Here is a 22,598-nt window from a genome sequence, read left to right on the forward strand (position 1 = left end):
TCTACGGACTGGATTTCAGAGAGCATTTGCAGATCCTAACTTATATCTCGTTCAGGACCATGGTTTGGTCACATTGATCATCCTTTATGTGGATGACCTCATTCTCACTAGCGGTCATGTGGAGCACATTGTAGTGATGAAGGCTGCCTTGTCAAAGGAATTTGAAATGACCGACTTAGGCTTACTCCACTTCTTCTTGGGATTGGAGATCTGGCAGACCCAGAGGAGGTTCTTTCTCTCAGCAACAGTATGTCCATGAGTTGCTTGAGGCCTTTGGGATGGAGAACTGCAAACCTATCACGTCACCAATGGACCCGAACGCGAAGCTTACAATGAATGATCCTTGTGAGCCGGTTGATGCCTCTCTGTACCGAAAGCTGGTTGGTTGATTGATCTAGTCGCTGAACACCAGATTGGACTTGAGCTTTCCTATGGGGTTGTTGAGCTCGTTCATGCACACGCCTTTGAAGTCTCATTCGGACGCAGGATTGCGGATCTTGCGGTATCTGCAGGGCACGAAAGATTTTGGACTCTTCTACAACACTGGAAGGGAAATGGAGGACCGAGTCCGATTCCAAGGCTAGAGTGACGCAGATTGGGAAGGAGATCCAGACACGAGGAGATCTACATTAGGCTACAGTTTTACCCTCAGCTCAGGAGCTGTTTCATGGTGCAGCAAGAGGCAGAGTATCGGGCTGCTTGTGGTGCTGCTTGCGAGGTTGTGTTTGGCTACGGAGGTTGCTTGGCGAGATTGGGTTTCCATAGAAGAAGTCCACGGTCATCCAATGCGATAACCAGAGCTATATCGCTATTGCTCAGAACCCGGTCTTCCATGCCCGGACCAAGCACATGGAGATACAATATCACTTTGTTCGAGAGAGAATCTTGACTAGTGACATCTTGCTTCTTTATTGTTCGACGGAGGACAATGTGGCGAACCTCTTCACAAAGTCTCTACCTCAGGCTATGCTCCTGCAGCACTCCAGCTCACTAGGGTTGGTTCCACATCCAAGAGCTGAGAGGGGGTGTTAGCAGTCATCTCCCGTATGTACATTACAACAGGGCCTCTGTTGTGGGTGTGGCCGCCCAGTTTTGGTGTTTTCCCATTTTTCCTCACTCTCCATGTATTTTTCCCATTTTTCCTGGGTGTGGTTATCAACTGTCTCCTTTTGCTAGCCAACTGGGTGATGCTACCCGACTTGTCATCTACAAACCTGGTCGACCACGGTTTTGCTGGTCATGAGCATCCCTATGCTGGTCGTGAGTATATGGCTGTTGTTGGCCTGTTCTGGACTGGCCAACCAACAGCCTGGGGCCATATAAAATGGCCCCTTGCCCCCCACACTCTCCGTTGTAAAATTCGGGATCACACGTTTGCACAGGACAGTGGATTGTCTGTTAACCTTGGTAAAACCAAGGTGATGGTGTTTAACACCACAGCACAGTGGGTTAGGAGGTCAGCACCCACCTTTACATATGGTTAGGAGACAGTGGATTATACAGATGCATATACTTACCTTGGTGTGGTTTTTAGTGGCCCACTATTTTCCTTGAGGAGATTTTATCCCTTTCCATAGTTGTTGTAGATATTTGATGAGTGGTGCTAGGTACACATTGATGTCTTTGACTTGTCCAGCGGAGACCAGATTGACCAAAGCTTATGCAGCATTGGGGAGACTAGAGAGGATGTGTTCGCAGGTTCAGTTTCAGGAACCTCGAACAAAGCTCTGGCACTTTGACACTTTGGTCACTTCAGCCATGCTATATGGAGTGGAGATATGGGGACCCTCAGTGGATCACCACAGCCGAGTTGGTAGCACTGATGGATGGAGATGTATGGAGAGGCCCTTGGTTTCTATGATTTCCCGGATGATTAGGGCCAAGGCCTCCGTACCACATGATATTATCCGTGCAGAGATGGCTGCCCCCCCATTGGTAGTAGAGGCACTCACTCGATCAGTCTCCTTTATACATAGCACTTGGGCTCTCCCAAGAGACAGATATGCTCGCTTAACCCTGGAGTCTTCACGACAGTTGGCATCACAGGGAGATGGATCATGTTGGTATGCACAGATGACAGCTTGGTTCCAGCTACATGGCTTTAGTATGGACAGGCTACCTCCATTTCAGTACTCCCTGGATGCACCCTCCCTCTCTCTCAGACGGGCAGAGATTACCAGACTTATCAAGCAGGACTTGACTCAGTTGGACACTTGGAGGACATGGATACAGACGACACACGAGCTTGGTACGAAGATGGCTTTCTATAGAGATCATCTTCTCCAGCTCACAGAGGATGGGTTTGTGATTAGACCCAGCTACATGGATACTCATCTTTCTCATGGGGTACGGTGTGCTATTGGTTAGATGCGCACATCCTCACACCAGCTAGAGACTGAGACTGGCAGATTCAAAGGAGTAGCAGCTGAGGCCAGGATTTGTCAGTTATGCCAGATGGAGCCAGAGACAAAGTTACATTACATATGTCACTGTCCAGTATATTATGAGATACGAGGCCGTTTTCATTGCCTGTTCAGAGAGGGTTTCGGACCACTTTCCAGAGTCATGAGATACGAGGATCAGAGATGCCTCGGATTATACTTGCTGGAGCTGCGTAGACATAGAGAGGGTCTCTTGAGAGGGAGGAGATCAGAGAGGGAGAGACACCTACAGAGGCAGATTACAGACTTCTTTCGACCAGAGATTGAGCACTTAGGCCAACAAGAATTGCAGCTAGCCCCAGAGTATAGCCGCACCAAAGGTACACTGATTGATCGGGCTATAGAGCTGGGGCGGTCCAGGCGCCCCAAGATGAGAGGCCCATCGCGACACTGGCGGAGACTACAACAGATGATCAAGACCATACTAGCACGGCATGGGAGACGTCCAGTCAAAGTACTCACCATGGAGGACATTGAGGATATCCGCCATTGACCGATGAGAGACATCTTTGGATAGTGATGTATATGATGCTTACCTTTGTTGCTGGAGTTTTCCTTCCCAGATGTTATCCATTAGGAGCTCCTAGTACCTTACTTTTCCCCATAGTTGTTGTTTCAGTTTCAGTTAGTTGTTTAGTTGTTTTAGCTTTTGTTACACAGACATTGTATCAGATCCACCAATTGTTGTAACCTTTTTGGTCTCATAGGTCATTTTGGCCTTTTGAAGATGTTAATATATGATTTCATTTCATTTCTCTCTCTCTCTCTCTCTCTCTCTCTCTCTCTCTCTCTCTCTCTCTCTCTCACATCTGCGTTTTGCTATCTACAGCAGTTGTCTTCATTTCCGCTGTGCATTCTAACAGTTGATAGGGCATAATGCACCACTAAAGATAGAAAGAATTAACACAATATCAACTGGCTGCAACTTGGACGAAAACTTCACAATGTGCATGTCCGCTAATACAACATAAAGATATACCTAGATGAATCCAAGAACATGCCCAAATTCACCTTATAAGAAAGTGCAATTTATAACCTCATGGTAGACATCCACAAGACAATAAACCATCAACTCCATCATGCACTCAAAGGATCTTTGAGAGTAGAGATGTTGTATTTGCTGAAAATTCAGCACAACCACTGGCTGAATTCAATAGACATTCCCAACATGGCTCTCAGAGGATACGTTTGGACTACTCCCATTGGGCATAGGTGTCAAAACAGACCAGCCACTAGAAATGCCTAACGGACAACATGTAGGTGCTGAAAATCAGCCCATTGCTGACCATGACATAGAAGCAGTTCATGAAGAGTGGACAGCTTTGGAAGAGGCTAAAACAGTGCCTCGTTGGCTGGTCTGTACTTTGCAGCAGGAGAGTAAACTCTCAGCTCCTCTTCATAGTGAGACACGGGCTGGTTCCATAAATGCTAGAGAATATGCAGATGTGACCTACATGCATAGTCTTTATGACACAATTGAGCCACGCTATTATGAGGAGGCTCAAGATGATGAGCACTCGCAAGACGTCATGCAACAGGAAATCAATGCTCTCCAGAAGATAATGCCACACCACTTGGCAGTACACTCAGCTTGGGAAAAAAATGGAAGCTTGAGAGCTGGGCAGTTTTGGAAGGCTAGGTGTACAAAGGCTGTAGCAACTCTCACACAAATCATGTACATACTCCTTCCTCCATCTGGTCCCATGTCTTATCCTCTATTAGGAGCCACATGTCCAGATTAGCAAAGGTCCAACAGACTGCTTCATCCACAGATTGAATGCATTCCCCAAACTCGGACTAAAAGTTTGGAGGAATAGCATTAGAAACATCTTACCATATTGCATTCATGAAATGGGGTAAGTTGCATGAAAGTGTGGATGATTTAAGGCTCACCTAGCAGGAACCACAGCATCTTCCAAGAGCTCTCCTTTCTATCTCTTTATGGGCAATCTGAAAGAATGGGTACTATGCTGAGATACCCACTCAGAAATGCTGCAAGAACTGTACAACACTATATATGGACAGCAAGCATAAAGGAGAAAAGAAGATCACTACTGAATATCACCAGAAAAGGTAGTGCATCATGTGGAGCAGCATGAGGGAGGTCCTGTAGATGCTGCCTATCATTGCAAAAGCTGAAAAATGAGATGATAATGATGCTAAGCCAAGCCACCTATATATATGTGGGAGAGGAGCTGGTCGGCCGGCTGTAGCAGGCCGACAGCTTGGCTGTAGCAAAGAAATGCTAAAAATGCCTAAAAAATACCAGAAAAATGGTTTTAAAAATGCTCAATAATCTCTGCTAAGATATGCTAATGCAGGGCTTCATATGGAGCCAGATTAAAGCATGAATATACATGGGAAAGTCCATCTGGGGATGAAATACACAACCATTACTCATGCAGGCTGCTCCATCACCTTTCTTCACGAAACAGATCAAACAACTTGGCTACCTCTTCTTACTACCTAAACTAACACTTTACATACATTGACTACATCAAGAGTAAAAAGAAGAATATTTTATGAATGTCCCTTTCCAGAGCACACCCTCCCAGTTCCTATGCAAAACAAGGTCATTGTGTAGAGAGTAGTCATGTCATCTGCACACATGGACATGGTTGGTCTCCAGGCTAATCCCTGAGTTAGGCAGCCGATAAACAGTAGATTTAGGGCACCGGAAGGCATTCTTTTGGACAAGGGCCAGGTCGGCCAGGCTTATGAGGTGTAGGCAGCATTTATCCATTTTATTTGTCCAATGGAACAGGCCGACCAGCAGTCGGCCAGTAGGAATAGCTTGCAAGAGCCTATAAATGGCATGTCATTGTTCATTTGTAGGGCATCTGACCCTCTCTGGGGCAGGTCAAGAGTTATGACTTTTTAGGTCTTAGATTGCCCTTTTGGAAGGCCAAAGGCCACAGATTTTGTAGAGTCATATCGACAGCTTTTGTACTATATAATATACTGAAAACAGCTCTCTCTCTCTCTGTCTTTGTTGGTGATTTGCATCAAGGTTCCTATTCAGTTACTTAGGGCTGAAAGAAGACACACAAAGCTTCGTGCATGTGACAAGTCAACAATTCCACAACCATGTCCAAGGGCACATCAGTTCTACAAATGCAGAAATGCCTTACAACAGATCTTTCTGAAGGTGTAAAAGGGATCACAATGAAATATAGGTCGAACAGGACGAATTTAATTTTCAAGGAAAGCATGCTTGAGATATACCAGAAAGACAAACAAAAACAGAGTGCATAAGCAACAAAGCATGCTGTGTGTTCTGGATATGAAACTTGGGAACCAACAAAACAAACACCAGAATCGGTAGAGAGAGAGAGAGAGAGAGAGAGATTTTACCTGCCCAAAACATAGGGCACAAGCTTTACTGATGTCAACCCATATAGATAGTTACCCACAGAGAAGGGCAGTAAAGGGCTCAAGCGCAACAGGGCCACAACTCGAAAACCATTTTCCCCAATTGCTTTATCGATGGCCAAAAACTTCTTATTCCCCTCTGCTAGCTTTAGAATCCGATCACGAGCTAAGTACCGTGCAATTAAAAATGCAGCAGTTGCAGCAATCTGTACACATCAAACCAAGTGAAGGATATATGCCTGTGATTAAATTCTTCAATAGTGGAATCAAATTCAGACATTTAAATCTGGATAAAACAAAAGACAACCCACATCCTTGAAAAAGGGAACCACAACTTCTGGAGGCTTAAAGGATCAAACGGCACCATTGTTTCCAACCCGCCCTAGGTTCGAGCCATAGCCACTGTTATCTTTCCCTACTCACTGCAGAGCCTCACTCCCCACAAGTACACAATGCCAGAGAGAGCCCTCCAGAGTTTCTTGATGACACACTTCTCTTCCAAGGAGATTGCAGAGAGGCTTTGCAGGCGCTCCCTAGGGGCAAGTTCCCAAGTGAGGATGGGCTTCCAATTCCCCTGTCTCTTTGTCATTGGGTGCTCATGGAGGGTGGCTTCCAAGCAGCCTTCAATGAGATCATGATTTCCAGATCTATGCTAGAGAGATTGGCAGAGGGCTTATTCACTTGATCCCCAAGAAGAGACAACAGAAAAGAGATTCACGAGTGGAGACCTATGACCCTCTTGGGGACAGCCTACGAAATCCCAGCCAAAACCATCAGCCATCGACTGCTGCCCCACCTCACAGATCTGATCCATGGCATGTAGACAGGTTTCATCCAAGATAGGAGCATCTTGGATAACATCTTCGCCTTTTGGGAGGCAACCACCACAGCCCGTTTCCGTCAGCAGGACCTTGTAGATTTCGAGAAAGCCTACAACAGGGTGGATTGGGGCTTTCTCTAGGGGACTATGTGCAGGATGGACTTCCCTGCCACTTGGGTCCGAGGTGTCTCCACTCTCTACTCGGCCTCTCACAGTTAGGTCCTTATCCAGGGTGCTCGGGGTGACACCTTTCCACTTTCTCGTTCAATACCCCAAGGATGTCTCTTGCACCCTTCCTCTTCCTCTTTGTGGCGGAGGCGATGAGCAGCTTTATAGCTTCCCAAGAGACTGGACTACAGGGCCTCACGCTTCCTATCAAATCTCAGGAGGAGCTTCTCGATTTAGAGTTCACATATGACACAGTAGCCTACCTCTACGGAGATGTGGAGAATCTCCAGAGGTTTGTGGATCCAGTGGAGACCTTTTGCCAGGCCTCAAGCGCCACGCAAATCAACTCGCACAAGTCGTGTGGATTTTGGGTTAGCTCATCCCCTACCTCGGCTTGGCAACTAGTTTAGTCCTTCCAGTGGATTTTGAGAGGCGCCACAATTTGTTATCATAGCTACTACCAGATTGGGATTGACATCACCTCAAAGCAACAGCTTGCCCCCCTTCTTTTGAGCATTCAGAAGAAGCTTCTTTGTTGAAGCACAACCAAGCTCTCACTCGCTTGTCGAGTAGTGGTGGCCAACGAGGTCCTTCCCGCCACCATGTGGTACATCACCTCTTGTTGGGCCTTCTCTGGGGTACAACGATTGATCTGCAACTTCCTTTGGGCAAGCAATGATGACAAGCTAGCATGGGCCAAGGTGGCATGGAGAGTCATCATTAAGCCTCGCCAACAGAGGCGGCCTAGGCATTATTGATCCTTTTATGCAAAGCAAAGCCCTTGTAGCATGCAATAGGTTGATCATCGTAACATGCAACAAAGCCTTCTTTAAACCTGTGAGTTTATGCAATTCCACTTTATTTTGAGAGAGAGAGAGAGAGAGAGAGAGAGAATAGAGAGTTGACACCAGAGTGGGTCCCAATTACCCAGGGCCTCACGCTTCCTATCAAATCTCAGTAGGAGCTTCTCGATTCAGAGTTCACATATGACACAATAGCCTACCTCTCCAAAGATGTGGAGAATCTCCAAAGGTTTGTGGATGCAACAGGGACCTTTTGCCGGGCCTCAAGCGCCACGCAAATCCACTCGCACAAATTGTGTGGATTTTGGGTTAGCTCATCCCCTACCCCGGCTTGGAAGCCAGTTTAGTCCTTCCGGTGGATTCGGAGAGGCGCCGCAATTTGTTATCATAACTACCAGATTGGGATTGGCATCACCTCAAAGCAACAGTTTACCCCCCTTCTTTTGAGCATTCAGAAGAAGCTTCTTTGTTGGAGCACAACTAAGGTCTCAGTCGCTCAACAAGTAGTGGTGGCCAACGAGGTCCTTCCCGCCACCATGTGGTACATCACCTCCTATTGGGCCTTCTCGAGAACAACGATTGATCTACAACTTTCTTTGGGCAAGCAATGATGACAAGCTGGCATGGGCCAAGGTGGCATGGAGAGTCATCATTAAGCCTTGCCAACAGAGGCGGCCTAGGCATTATTGATCCTTTTATGCAGAGCAAAGCCCTTGTAGCATGCAATAGGTTGATCGTCGTAACACGCAACAAAGCCTTCTTTAAACCTGTGAGTTTATGCAAATCCACTTTATTTTGAGAGAGAGAGAGAGAGAGAGAGAGAGAGAGAGAGAGAGAGAGTTGACACCAGATTGGGTCCCAATTACCCACTGAACACCCCCCCCCCCGCGCGGCTGCAAGTAGGAGTATTTGCTTGTATTTCTTTGGAGAACTTTGTGCAATGAGTATGAAAGATGACTGAGGAGACTGTTGGCAATGAAGGAGTGGTTTATTTGGGTGATAACCATGCATGCAAGATTCTTGGCAGAGGTGATGTGAGGCTTGTGTTTTCAGATGGCTCACAGCTTATGCTCCATGATGTCAGGCATGTGCCTGAGATCAAGAAGAATCTGCTTTCTACTGGACAGCTTGATGATGCTGATTATGTTACCACATTTGGTCGTGGAAAGTGGAAGATTAGTAAGGGCTCACTGGTTGTTGCCAGAGGCTCTAAGGTGGACACTCTTTACTTTATGCATGCAGGTGTTTGTCACCATGCTAATGTAAATGCAACCGAGCTGCCGGAAATCTCTATGTGGCATAGCCGGTTGGGACACATGAGTGTCAAAGGAATGGAGCAATTGTCTCGTTTGGGTTACTTGCCTTCTCTAAAGTTTTCAAGTTTTCAGTTTTGTGAGCATTGTATATATGGTAGGCAACTACAGTGCCCCCACAAGAAAGCTCTTGGACAGAAAGATGCTCAGTTAGAGCTTGTGCATACAGATGTATGTGAGATGCCTCAGCTTTCTTTGGGAGGGGCAAAATACTTTGTGTCTTTTATAGATGATGCCACACGCAAGGTGTGGGTTTATCCTCTTCGTTTGAAGAGTGATACATTCTCAGTGTTTGAGAAGTTTGTTGCTCTTGTTGAGAATCAAACTGGCAAAACACTGAAAGCTTTGCGTTCCGACAATGTTGGAGAGTACATGTCCAAACAGTTTCAAGACTTTTGTGATGCTAAAGGCATCAAGAGGGAGCTCTCTACTCCTTATGATCCTCCATAAAACGGGACAGCAGAGAGGATGAACAGGACCATTCAGGAGAAGGTCCGTTCTATGTTGTCACATGCTGCATTACCTCATGGTTTTTGGGCTGAAGCTGTTATGACAGCCGTTCACCTTATAAATAGGTCACCTAACACGAGGCTTGGTGGGAAAGTGCCAGAGGAAGTATGGACAGGGAAGCCTCCATCATACAAGCACTTGAGAGTGTTTGGTTGCGTTGCGTACGTGCACATACGCAGGAAAATGCGCACCAAACTTGATCCTAAGTCTCACAAATGCATATTCCTAGGATATGGTGACAGAGGTGAAATGGGGTATAGACTTTGGGATCCCGTGAATAGAAAGATCATACGCAGCAATGATGTCATTTTTTATGAAACATGCATGTATAAGGAGCCTGCAAGGCAACAGGAGCCTGGCAGAGTCATCTTTGATGATGATGGACATCATGGACAACAACCAAGGGCTGTAAATCAGCCATTACAGCAGGAAAACCAGCCCTTAAATGGTGCTGAAAATGGTCCAAATGGACAGCCAGACATGGTAGAAGATATCCCTATGGATATACCACAGTTAGAGGAGATACCAGGCATGATTTTTCAGCCTTATGGCATGGAACAGGAGCCACCAATGGGTGATATGCAGGCTGGACAGCAACCTGCAAATGATGGTCATTGGGTACGGAAGTCCACAAGACCCTCCAGAGCCCCTGACAGGTTTGTTCCAGGGGTTGACTACTTGATGCTCACTGACTGTGGGGAGCCCTCGTGTTATAAGGAGGCTTTACAGAGGGCAGACAAGGCTCTTTGGGAGCGTGCCATGAAGTCAGAGATGGATTCTCTGCACAAAAATGGAACATGGAAGTTGGTGCATTTGCCTGCAGGCAAGAAGGTTTTGCCATGCAAGTGGGTATACAGGCTCAAAGTTGCACCAGATGCTAAGCCAAGATACAAAGCCAGGTTAGTGGCTAAGGGCTTCAAGCAGGAATATGGTGTGGACTTTGATGAAATCTTCTCTCCAGTGGTCAAAATGACCACACTTAGAGCTGTGTTAGCTTTGGTTGCACATGATGATCTGGACTTGATTCAGATGGATGTAAAGACTGCTTTTCTTCACGGTGATCTCCATGAGGAGATATATATGCAGCAGCCAGAGGGTTATGCAGTGAGTGGAAAGGAAAAGCTTGTATGCAAGCTGAAAAAGAGTCTTTATGGGCTCAAACAGGCACCAAGGGAATGGTATCATAAATTTGATACGTTCATGAAATCCCAGAAATTCAGAAGTGACATAGATCACTGCTTGTACACCAAGAAAGCTTTGGATGGCAGTCTATTGATCCTCATCTTGTATGTTGATGATATGTTGATTGCCAGGAAATCTCGTAAAGAGATGGATGCCTTGAAAAAGAGGCTGCATGAAACCTTTGATATGAAGGATTTGGGTGATGCAAATCACATTTTGGGTATGCGGATACTTCGGGACAGAAATCAGCATGTGTTGTATTTGTCTCAGAAGGAATATATTGGCAAAGTTTTGCAGAGGTTCAATATGGACGGGGGGAAGAAGACTAGTACTCCTTTGCCTCCATATGTGAAACTCAGTGCTATGGACAGCCCACAGTCAGATAGAGACAGGGCTGATATGGCCAAGATTCCGTATGCTTCAGCTTGTGGCAGTCTCATGTATGCCATGGTTGCTACTAGGCCGGACATTGCATTTGCAGTGGGAGTGGTTTCTAGATACATGGCCAACCCTGGCAAGAAGCATTGGGAAGTAGTGAAAGGTGTCATGAGATACCTGAAGGGCACATAGGATATGTGCATTTGTTTTGGCAAACAGGATGCATTAGTGCATGGTTACACGGATTCGGATTATGCCGGTCATCCAGATAACCGGAAGTCTACTACCGGTTATGTGTTTACATTCACAGGAGGTGCTGTGTCATGGATATCTAGGATGCAGAAGTGCACAGCCTTATCTACTACAGAGGCCGAGTATATTGCAGCCACAGAGGCTTGCAAGGAGGCATTATGGCTATCTTGGTTAGTGGTTGATTTGGGTTATACAGGGGATATTCCATTGTTGCATTGTGACAGTCAGAGTGCCATCCAATTGGCAAAGAACCCTGTCTTTCATGCAAAGACGAAGCATGTGGATGTGAAGTATCACTTCATCAGAGAGGTGATAGAGAACAAGCAAATTCAGCTTGTTAAAATTCATACAAATGACAACCCGGCTGATCTGTTGACAAAGAGTTTGCCTCCGGAGCGGTTTGCTCATTGCAGACACTTGATGGGCATTGGATGAGGCCAGTTTCAGCCTTGATATGGCCTTGTATATTATCATGTACATGCTGATTTTTCTTTTCCTTTACTTAAGGGCACTTTGCCTTTAAGTGGGAGGTTGTTGGGGTAAAGGCACTATGCCCACCCTTATAGTGTGTACAAGCCCATAAGTACTAAGTGCACTATGTGTACTAGTGAAATATACATGTGTGATAGGGGAGTCAAACACTCACTTGGTGAGTTGACTTATCCCCACAACTCTCTCTCTCTCACTCTCCCTTGTTCTCTCTGTGTATGTCTCCCACATGAATCTCTAACCCTAATTCTCCCATTCACTCGGCCTATGAGACAAAATCAGTGTACCTGTGTGGGGTATCCTCTGTCATCCCAACAAAATGAAAAAGTACTGAACTAAAACAACTGAACCTGGGTGTGCAACAAGTACAATGAGTGGGGGAGGTGATGGAGCTCTACTACTAGGAGAATGCAAAGCTATATGCATGGAGTATACAATCATGATATGCAACCTAGCTAGCTCCATCATGTACCATACTCGGGGTATAGAATGGTATACATCAATGAAGGGGGTGTCCACAGCTCCCTGAAGAACATGCCTGGGTCTGCTCTGAAGCGAGCCAGTCGCTTTGCACCCCCTCTGTGAAACTGAGCTCTGATCTCTGTCATCTCTCTCTGGTATAGGCGTGGTGTCCGAAAGCCAGGTGTCCTCTGTCTCCTGCGGGCTCTAAGTGTCTCTGCTCTCTGGAGAGTAATTCCCTGCTGTGTAGGGGCTGGGAGTGGGGTGGATCTCTGAAAAAATGTAGTAATCTGTGTCTGTCGTCCCCCCTCTATAGCTGTCTGAGCTTGTAATGATGTCTCTCCTTGATGCTGTATGTCTAGAATGAATCTCCCCAGTATGCGCTGGTCTGCTGCCTCAAAGATCTGGCATAGGGAATGTGGCTCTCTGAATAAAATGGGATATCTCTCTCTGATGGCTATATTTGCTCTGCATCTGCATACATAATGCTCCTCACTCTCCACCTCCTCTCTGCACAATCTCCATACCCTCTCCTCTCGGGGGATCCATGCTGCTCTGCCAGTCTCGATCTCCAGTCGATGTGATGAGAGAGAGAGAGAGAGAGAGAGAGAGAGAGAGAGAGAGAGGACACAGTATTGGGTCCCAAACACCCTCTGTAGGGCCCCCACCACGGATGGTGTATTTGCTTTATTAGAATAATGTGAATCTGAAAGAAAATACAGAAATCCTTGACCTTTCTTGGCTGGGAATTCCCTGCCCTTGACCTGCAGTCCTTCACCCCTTTGCTTAGCACCTTCTTGGCTTGTCTAGCCCCTTTATGCTTGAGCTCTTGGTGAGAAAAGAGATGATCAAATGGGATTATGGGCTCTCCTATTTATACTACTCGATCTAGAGCAGTCAGCTAGTTCTAAACCAAGCGGCCAGCATAAAATGTCCCACGACTGAGTTTTTCAGCATTTAATGCAGAAAAAAACACATAAATTGCTGCGTTTTTTTCCCTAATTGGTTGGGCATCATGCGCCTGATTCTGGAAGGCTGGACAATGCTTTTGCAAACATCTTGAGGGTTGGGCAGCCTGTATGGGCTGCCCCATACCTGCCCTACAGCCATACAAAGGCTGCATCTCCTGAATGTATACCTTTAGCCTGCCCCTAGGGCTGTCCTACAGCCCCTCCATGGCTGGTGGGTTCAGACAGGGCCTTCCTGGCCCTCATGGGAGTGGTTCCACACTATCCCCATGCCCACACAAAGACCCGGGGTAGCCCTATGGGCTGGCCCCTTGTTCTAAACACAAACCCTGACTAACTACTCAGTGATCTGGCATCTGGTACCATACCAGATACACAGAATCACTGACATCATTCCAGAGGAAGACTTACAGCGCAGGCTGGCAGTGTTTCATGTGCAGGACAATGCACACCTGACACCTAGGACTCCTGTGCAGGACAATGCACACCTAACCTCGGACGACTGAGATAGATCCCTGGTTGACTCATTCCGGACTGGGCTCACATGGGACCAGTTCACCATCCTAGGTCCTGCACCTTCTGTACAAATATGTCTACGTGGCATCCAAGTGCGGGATGCACGTGACGTCCCCTTCTGCTTAACTTGATAGAAGCTGCATAGCCTCCAAATAATCCGTCAATAACGCCGGATAGTCTTCGAAAAACTCTTTGTCAAGCCATACCACTTCATGGGTCCCTCGGTCCTGAAACTTCGTGAGGAACTGTCTTAGTCTTCGGCCCGAGCCATGCTTGAAACGGTGTAGAAGGATCTGTTCTCGAACCATAACTTCTGCTTCATCAACAATGTCTAGTTCCGCTTCGTCTTCTACTTCTGAAGGGATAGGACCTGCATATGGTTTTAACCAACTGACGTGAAACACATCGTGCATAGTCCAACTCGGAGGTATCTTTAACTGCATAGACACCTCATTAATCTTTTTCCTGATGGGAAAAGGTCCGAAGCTCCTGAAAGACAACTTTGGGCATCTGTTGCCCACCTGTCTCAATCTTTGCTTCATAATCCGAAGATAAACCCAATCCCCTTCCGAAAGCTTCATATCCCTTCGGTCTTTATTGGCCTGTCGAGTGTAGACCTCTTGCGCTTTAGCCAATCTGTCCTTTACGGACTCTAAAATCTCCTGGTAAGACTCCGTCACTCTGTTTGCTTCAGGTATTGAAGACGAGGTCCTGGTCAATAATGACTGGAAAGGTCTTCCAAATGCTGCCTCATATGGAGTCCTGCCAATAGCTGAAGAAAAGAATCATTCAAAACAGCTTGAACTAAAGGCAAATATGATTCCCACTTACCTTGCTGATCGTGGACATAACACTTCAGTACATCAAAGGCCAACTGGTTGTAAATCTCTGTCTGGCCATCCGTCTATGGGTGGAATGCACTGGAAAAATTCAATTTAGTATCAAAGTTATCAAACAATGCCCTCCAAAAATGACTGGTAAACTTGGCATCTTGGTCTGACACTATGGTCCTAGAAATCCCGCCAATCGGGTACCAATGCCGAATGAACAACTGGGCAACATCCTCGGCTGTCACATTGGCCCGGCAAGGAATAAGCATAACAAATTTACTAAATCTATCAACAATAGTTAAGCACTGCGTATTACGTTTACTCGAAATGTCTTGGAAAGGACCCTCAGGAATTGGCAAGGGCTGTAACAACCCTATCTTCTTTCCACGAGGAGCTTTCACCTTTTGACAAATATCACAGCGTTGTACATATGTAAACATGTCTCGCCTCATCTTTGGCCAATAATATTGCCGTTCCAATTTCTCCAGAGTCGAATTCATGCCCCTACGACCACCTGTAATGGCGTCATAGGCATCATGGAGAAGAGCTGCCTTGAACGACTTCATGACACACAGTCGGCCTTTGTAGAAAAGCCAACCATCGCGTATCACAAAGTGGCATGGTCCTGTGGCATCCAATGCTTGTTCCCACTGTGTACCGAATTCCTCGGAATCCGCGTACGTGTGCTTCATGTCATTGAGTCCTGTACCAACAAGATCGAGTCTAGTGGTTTGAATCGTAGTCACTTGTCCCTTCCTGCTCAAAGCATCAGCCCACTGGATTGGCCTTTCTTAAAAGGTACTCAATCACACCACCGAACTGCTGGAATATCTGACTCCATCGGTGTTGTCGATCACTCCACTGTGCACTTGGCATTGTTTGAATCCAGCGTAGTGCCTGAGTGCGAACCTCAAAGTCACAGCCATACAGAAAATGTTTCCAATGTTTCAAGGCCTGTATAACTGCTAGGAGTTCACGATCATAAACTGAGTAGTTTCTCTCTGCGGGCAGTAACTTACGAGACATGTAACCTACTGGATGACCATTCTGTTGCGCAATACACTTCCAATTGCGATGTTACTCGCATCGGTGATCACCTGAAATGGCTCGTCCCACAAGGCAAGTGCTAAACAAGGTGCTTCTGATAAAGCCACCTTGAGGTTCTTGAATGCCTCCAACGCTCGTGGAGTCATTCGAATCTTTTGCCTTCTTGTCCTCGCTCCCTTTAGCAGACCGATGAGATCTGCCGAGAGGTCAGAAAACTTGTCGATGTGGGTGGAGTATGCCTGGCATATACCCACAAATGATCTGATGTCATAGGCTGTCTGAGGTACTCCCCAGTTGACAATCTATGCCACTTTAGCTGGATCAAGTCGAATGCCTTTGGCACTAATTATGTATCCCAAGTAATGCACCTGGAACAGATAAAATTCCGACTTCTTTTCATTGACGTAGAGCTCGTTGCTTTTTAGCAACTTAAGCACTTTCTCCACATCAATGTCATGCTGGTCAACCGTAGCTAAAAATACCAGTATGTCGTCCAGAAATATGAACACACTTTCCAATCAAATCCCGAAAAACACGCATCATCATGCGGTTAAATGTAGCTGGGGCGTTCGTCAAGCCAAATGGCATGACCACAAATTCATGGTGGGCCCATTCCGTACAAAAGGCTGTCTTGGAGATGTCCCCCTCCACAATCCGCACCTGGTGGTACCAACTTGCTCGGGGGTTCCGAGCCTGGGAGGAGGTCAATCTTGTGGTCCTCCGGTCTAGACGGGGGGGGGGCTAGGGAGGGAGGCTGTACCGAAGAAAAATCTTCTGGAACTTTTCATAGAGAGCCAAGTACTTCTCCGAAGCACTGGCCACCATCTGGGCTGTCTCGATGTAAATCATCGCACACTGTACGCCTTTCCTGACTGCTCGCTTAGCCTGTAAGTGGCTTATGAGCGGAAACTTCTGAATTCTTGCTCACTAAATGGTCACCGGGGCGTTTGACACATTCCGATTGATCTGGAACGTGTGCTTGTCCCACCTGACATTAGGAAGAAACTTGTGAAACCACTGAATATCCAAAATTATGCCTGCTCCTACAAGAGCGGCAACCATAAAATCACGCACAAATTCTATGCCCTGAATAACTAACTTAGCACCTAGCGCTTCATACTTGACGCTCGTTGTCATGCATGTGCTAAAACCCTCAACCTGTTTGTCCACCTAAGTCAGGTCGAAACGGACACGCCTAGCGGCCTGTTCCGTGACCACATCCTCCGTGCTGCAGTCAAACAAGACAACGACTCTCTGGCCACCTATATAGCCAAAGGACTTGAGCAATTCGTTGCGCTCATACTCCTGGTCATGGGCGCCCTTCTACTTATCTTCGAGCTCTCGGCTCATAATTGCTCCAACTGAAGCACCGGGGTTTGAAGAACTAGGGGTAGCCGCTAGGGTCTGTGTGGGAGCTGAGCTTTCTGCACTCTGCGCAAGCGAGAGTGCGTCTTCAAAGGTGGCTGGCCTAAACATACGCACCTCCCATTGGATTTGCGTGTCAAGGCCATACAAAAACTGCCCTTTCTTGTCCGAATCAGATAAGCTTAATTGCAGACATAAAGTCGAAATTCTATTGGCAAACTGAAGGACTAGTTGCGCGTTCTGACGCAATCCCCTGAACTCGTCTTCGAGTTGCTCAAGGTAGTGGGGCAGTAGAAACCGTTGCTTAAGGTCACAGACAAACTCGTCCCACTCATAAGCTGCCATACCTAATCTGGTGTGGGCATGAGCCCACTGAGTCCACCAAGGAATGGCCTCACCTTCCAAGTACCAACTGGCTAAGATCACTCTGTCATTATCTGTTTTTCTAACTACGGCAAGTAAACTTCAAATTGATGCAACCATGAATAAAGAATTGTGGGGTCGAGTTTACCATTATACTTACTGAAGTTCATTTTCTCGGAAAAATGATTCGAGGGCGCTACTGGTGTCAATCTGGCAACCAAAGCTTTGAGGTAACGCTCATGTTCCACGCGTCGCATGGCTTTGTCTTCTCATTGTCGTATCTCCAATGCACGCATCTGCAACTCAAGCAAAGAGCTCTGCTGCAGCTGTGACCCTGCGAGACGGTCCCTGTATCAAGGATCTGGAATCTGGGATAGGGAAGGAGACAGATGAGGAGATGGAAAACGCGACGCTGGAGAACGGGTACGCTCTTCCAAATTGGTTGTCTGTTCTGCGATTGCTCGCATCATCAGCTGGAACATGTCTGTAACACTCAAGCGTGGTGCCCTAGTTGGGCTGCCTGGTGCACTCTGGTCCCATGGTTCTTGGTCTCTCTCGTCGTCGAAGCTCACCATAGCAAGAAAATGCACTTCCTTTCCAAAACGCAATCTGACCATCCACTATCTGTGTGGGAGACGTCCGGAGGCTTCTAGAAGCTGAAAACCAACCGTCCTTCGAGGGACAGGAGTCACTCTGAAAGGGGTAGTCCACCTGCGTCTGAAAACCAACCACACGAGCGAGAAAAAATTCTGGTTTCTTTGCTGAATCTTTGCACTTGAAGTAGGCTCTAATACCACTGTAACACGCGGACGCTTCGGAGAAGAATCGGTAACTTCAATGCTCAGAAATCAGCACTCTTTTCGCGACGGAATTAACGCACAAACTGAATGAAGATGTGCAAAAAATAGAGAGAGAGAGAGAGAGAGAGAGAGAGAGAGAGAGAGAGAGAGAGAAGAAAGAAAGAAAGAAAGATATATTAACGTCTACGAGAGGCCAAAGTCGGCCTATAAGACAAAAAATAATACAACTATGTTCTTCCGGTCATCGGAAGAAAAGAAAAAGAAAGAAAAGGAAAATAAAGAAAAGAAAGAAAATAAAAAGTGTGCATGTGTCTGGATACAACTGTGAATCATCATGGATTGGTGGAGCCCATATACAAACAATATAAAGGGGGGTGGGGATGTGGATGGAGTGCTAAGGCAAGATACATCTCTATATGCTGAACGGGTAGTACAAGCATGCTATGCAGATCTATGTCTAACTCCATCAAGTGCCATAAGAGGGATATAAGATATCATACATCGCCGATGCTAGGCTGCGAGTGGCGTAAACATGTACCCTGAGTTTGAATGAAAGCGAGCTAGCCTCTCCTGTGTCTCCATCTGGTGGCTCATCCGGATAGCTGCTATCTCTCGGTGATGGAGTCGGGGTGCTCTGTGTCCAGTTTGTCTAGGTCTCCTCCTGGCTCTCAATTCCTTTGCTCTCTGCGCGGTCACCCCACGAGGTACATCAGTTGGCACTGGCATAGCTCTCTGGAAGAAATCTGTGAGCTGGGACTGTCTCCCACCCCTAGTGGGAGCGGGTATCTGGAGGAGTCTCTCTCGAGAACTATGAAGCTCTAGTAGTAGTCTGCCAAGCTGTCGCTGGTCCGAGGCCTCCATCAACTTATGTAGTGAAGAGTGCTCCTCAAACAATCCTGCATATTTGTCTCTGACCCCCTGGTGGGCTTTACATCTATATACAAAGTGATCCTCAGTCTCCACCTCCTCGCGGCACAATCTGCATATCCGCTCAGCTCTGGGAGCTCGTGCCGCTCTCCGAGCCTCTATCTCTAGCTGATGTGATGAGACTCGTAGCTGTCCAATAGCAACGCGAGAGCTGTGTGGCATGTATACATCCATATACCGTGGTCGCTGTATAAACCCATCCCCTGAGATGCTCATAAAGTGGTCTCTGTAATACAGCATCTTTGGTGGTAGTGGGCTCTCTGGTGCTGTCCATGTCTCCTGTATGTAGCGCTACCATATGTCCTGTCTCATCACTCTGTTCCTCTCATTGAGAGAGAGGTAACCCCGTGGAGCAGACTGATCATACTGAAAAGGTGGCAACAGCTCAATGTCTATCCCATGATGTGAGAACCACTGTAGCATCTCTGCATACCAAGATCCAGTGTGTCCAGCCTCGGCCACCTGTCTGGATGCCTCAAAAGCTCGGCGAGATAATCTCTCCGTGGGCATCTCCCTCATCCTGTATATAAAGGAGATCGTCTGGAACAGTGCCTCCACTGCCATAGGTGGTGCAGCAAACTCAGCTCGATCAATGTCGTGCGGGATGGATGGTTTGCTGCGTATCATCCTCGAGAGCATCAAGATCTGTGGTCTCTCCAGCTGTACCCACGTGGAGGCTGCAAGCCCTGGTGCCCAAACCGCTGCTGCATACATCAAGGCTGGTGTCACTAATGTATCAAAGAGCCACCCCTTCGTGCGGGGTTCGTGAAAATGTGCCTGATGACACTGACGCTCAAGGCCACAAGAGCTGCATACCCCCGGGTCACTCTGTCTCGGATTGCCTGAGCCATGGAGAAGCGTCCAGCTGAGCTAGTAAATGTGATGCCAAGGTAAACATAAGAGCTCACCACCTCGACCCGCCCTCCTGCTAATGTGAGAGTAGTGTGGCTCCTGACTGCGAGTGAGGTGTGGAAGATCATAACCTTGGTTTTCCCAAGGTTCACTGTGAGACCCTGCTGTGCGCAAAAGTCATCAAGAGCCACAAGGTGTCTTTGAAGCCCAACCTGCGTGTCGGATACCAAGTCTCGTTTGGGTTACTTGCCTTCTCTAAAGTTTTCAAGTTTTCAGTTTTGTGAGCATTGTATATATGGTAGGCAACTACAGTGCCCCCACAAGAAAGCTTTTGGACAGAAAGATGCTCAGTTAGAGCTTGTGCATACAGATGTATGTGAGATGCCTCAGCTTTCTTTGGCAGGGGCAAAATATTTTGTGTCTTTTATTGATGATGCCACACGCAAGGTGTGGGTCTATCCTCTTCGTTTGAAGAGTGATACATTCTCAGTGTTTCAGAAGTTTGTTGCTCATGTTGAGAATCAAACTGGCAAAACACTGAAAGCTTTGCGTTCCGACAATGGTGGAGAGTATATGTCCAAACAGTTTCAGGACTTTTGTGATGCTAAAGGCATCAAGAGGGAGCTCTCTACTCCTTATGATCCTCCCCAAAACGGGACAGCAGAGAGGATGAACAAGACCATATAGGAGAAGGTCCGTTCTATGTTGTCACATGCTGCATTACCTCATGGTTTTTGGGCTGAAGCTGTTATGACAGCCGTTCACCTTATAAACAGGTCACCTAACACGAGGCTTGGTGGGAAAGTGCCAGAGGAAGTATGGACAGGGAAGCCTCCGTCATACAAGCACTTCAGAGTGTTTGGTTGCGTCGCGTACGTGCACATACGCAGGGAAATGCGCACCAAACTTGATCCTAAGTCTCACAAATGCATATTCCTAGGATATGGTGACAGAGGTGAAATGGGGTATAGACTTTGGGATCCCATGAATAGAAAGATCATACGCAGCAATGATGTCATTTTTGATGAAACATGCATGTATAAGGAGCCTGCAAGGCAACAGGAGCCTGGCAGAGTCATCTTTGATGATGATGGACATCATGGACAACAACCAAGGGCTGTAAATCAGCCATTACAGCAGGAAAACCAGCCCTTAAATGGTGCTGAAAATGGACCAAATGGACAGCCAGATATGGCAGAAGATATCCCTATGGATATACCACAGTTAGAGGAGATACCAGGCATGATTTTTCAGCCTTATGGCATGGAACAGGAGCCACCAATGGGTGATATGCAGGCTGGACAGCAACCTGCAAATGATGGTTATTGGGTACGGAGGTCCACAAGACCCTCCAAAGCCCCTGACAGGTTTGTTCCAGGGGTTGACTACTTGATGCTCACTGACTGTGGGGAGCCCTCATGTTACAAGGAGGCTTTACAGAGGGCAGACAAGGCTCTTTGGGAGCGTGCCATGAAGTTAGAGATGGATTCTCTGCATAAAAATGGAACTTGGAAGTTGGTGCCTTTGCCTGCAAGCACGAAGGTTTTGCCATGCAAGTGGGTATACAGGCTCAAAGTTGCACCAGATGCAAAGCCAAGATACAAAGCCAGGTTAGTGGCTAAGGACTTCAAGCAGGAATATGGTGTGGACTTTGATGAGATCTTCTCTCCAGTGGTCAAAATGACCACACTTAGAGCTGTGTTGGCTTTGGTTGCGCATAATGATCTGGACTTGATCCAGATGGATGTGAAGACTGCTTTTCTTCACGGTGATCTCCATGAGGAGATATATATGCAGCAGCCAGAGGGTTATGCAGTAAGTGGAAAGGAGAAGCTTGTATGCAAGCTGAAAAAGAGTCTTTATGGGCTCAAACAGGCACCAAGAGAATGGTATCATAAATTTGATACATTCATGAAATCACAGAAATTCAGGAGAAGTGACATAGATCACTGCTTGTACACCAAGAAAGCTTTGGATGGCAGTCTATTGATCCTCATCTTGTATGTTGATGATATGTTGATTGCCGGGAAATCTCGTAAGGAGATGGATGCCTTGAAGCAGAGGCTGCATCAAACCTTTGATATGAAGGATTTGGGTGATGCAAATCACATTTTGGGTATGCGGATACTTCGGGACAGAAATCAGCATGTGTTGTATTTGTCTCAGAAGGAATACATTGGCAAAGTCTTGCAGAGGTTCAATATGGACGGGGGGAAGAAGACTAGTACTCCTTTGCCTCCATATGTGAAACTCAGTGCTATGGACAACCCACAGTCAGATAGAGACAGGGCTGATATGGCCAAGATTCCGTATGCTTCAGCTTGTGGCAGTCTCATGTATGCCATGGTTGCTACTAGGCCGGACATTGCATTTGCAGTGGGAGTGGTTTCTAGATACATGGCCAACCCTGGCAAGAAGCATTGGGAAGCAGTGAAAGGTGTCATGAGATACCTGAAGGGCACACAGGATATGTGCATTTGTTTTGGCAAACAGGATGCATTAGTGCATGGTTACACGGATTCGGATTATGCCGGTCATCCAGATAACCGGAAGTCTACTACCGGTTATGTATTTACATTCACAGGAGGTGCTGTGTCATGGATATCCAGGATGCAGAAGTGCACAGCCTTATCTACTACAGAGGCCAAGTATATTGCAGCCACAGAGGCTTGCAAGGAGGCATTATGGCTATCTCGGTTAGTGGTTGATTTGGGTTATACAGGGGATATTCCATTGTTGCATT

General features: G+C 46.9%; 1 protein-coding gene across 1 annotated transcript in view; it reads right to left on the bottom strand.

The window, feature by feature from the left end:
* Nucleotides 1-22,598, bottom strand: part of LOC147608763 (SNARE associated Golgi protein family) — a 106,319-nt gene that overhangs the window by 14,875 nt on the left and 68,846 nt on the right. Inside the window, exon 5 of the mRNA XM_086788136.1 lies at nucleotides 5,796-6,019. Within this exon, the coding sequence (XP_086644262.1) occupies nucleotides 5,796-6,019 (224 nt within the window). The remainder of the gene's footprint in view (nucleotides 1-5,795; nucleotides 6,020-22,598) is intronic.

The sequence above is a fragment of the Cibotium barometz genome, chromosome 52, assembly GCF_041138505.1.
Source record: "Cibotium barometz isolate CiBa-2024 chromosome 52, ASM4113850v1, whole genome shotgun sequence".
NCBI lineage: Eukaryota > Viridiplantae > Streptophyta > Polypodiopsida > Cyatheales > Cibotiaceae > Cibotium > Cibotium barometz.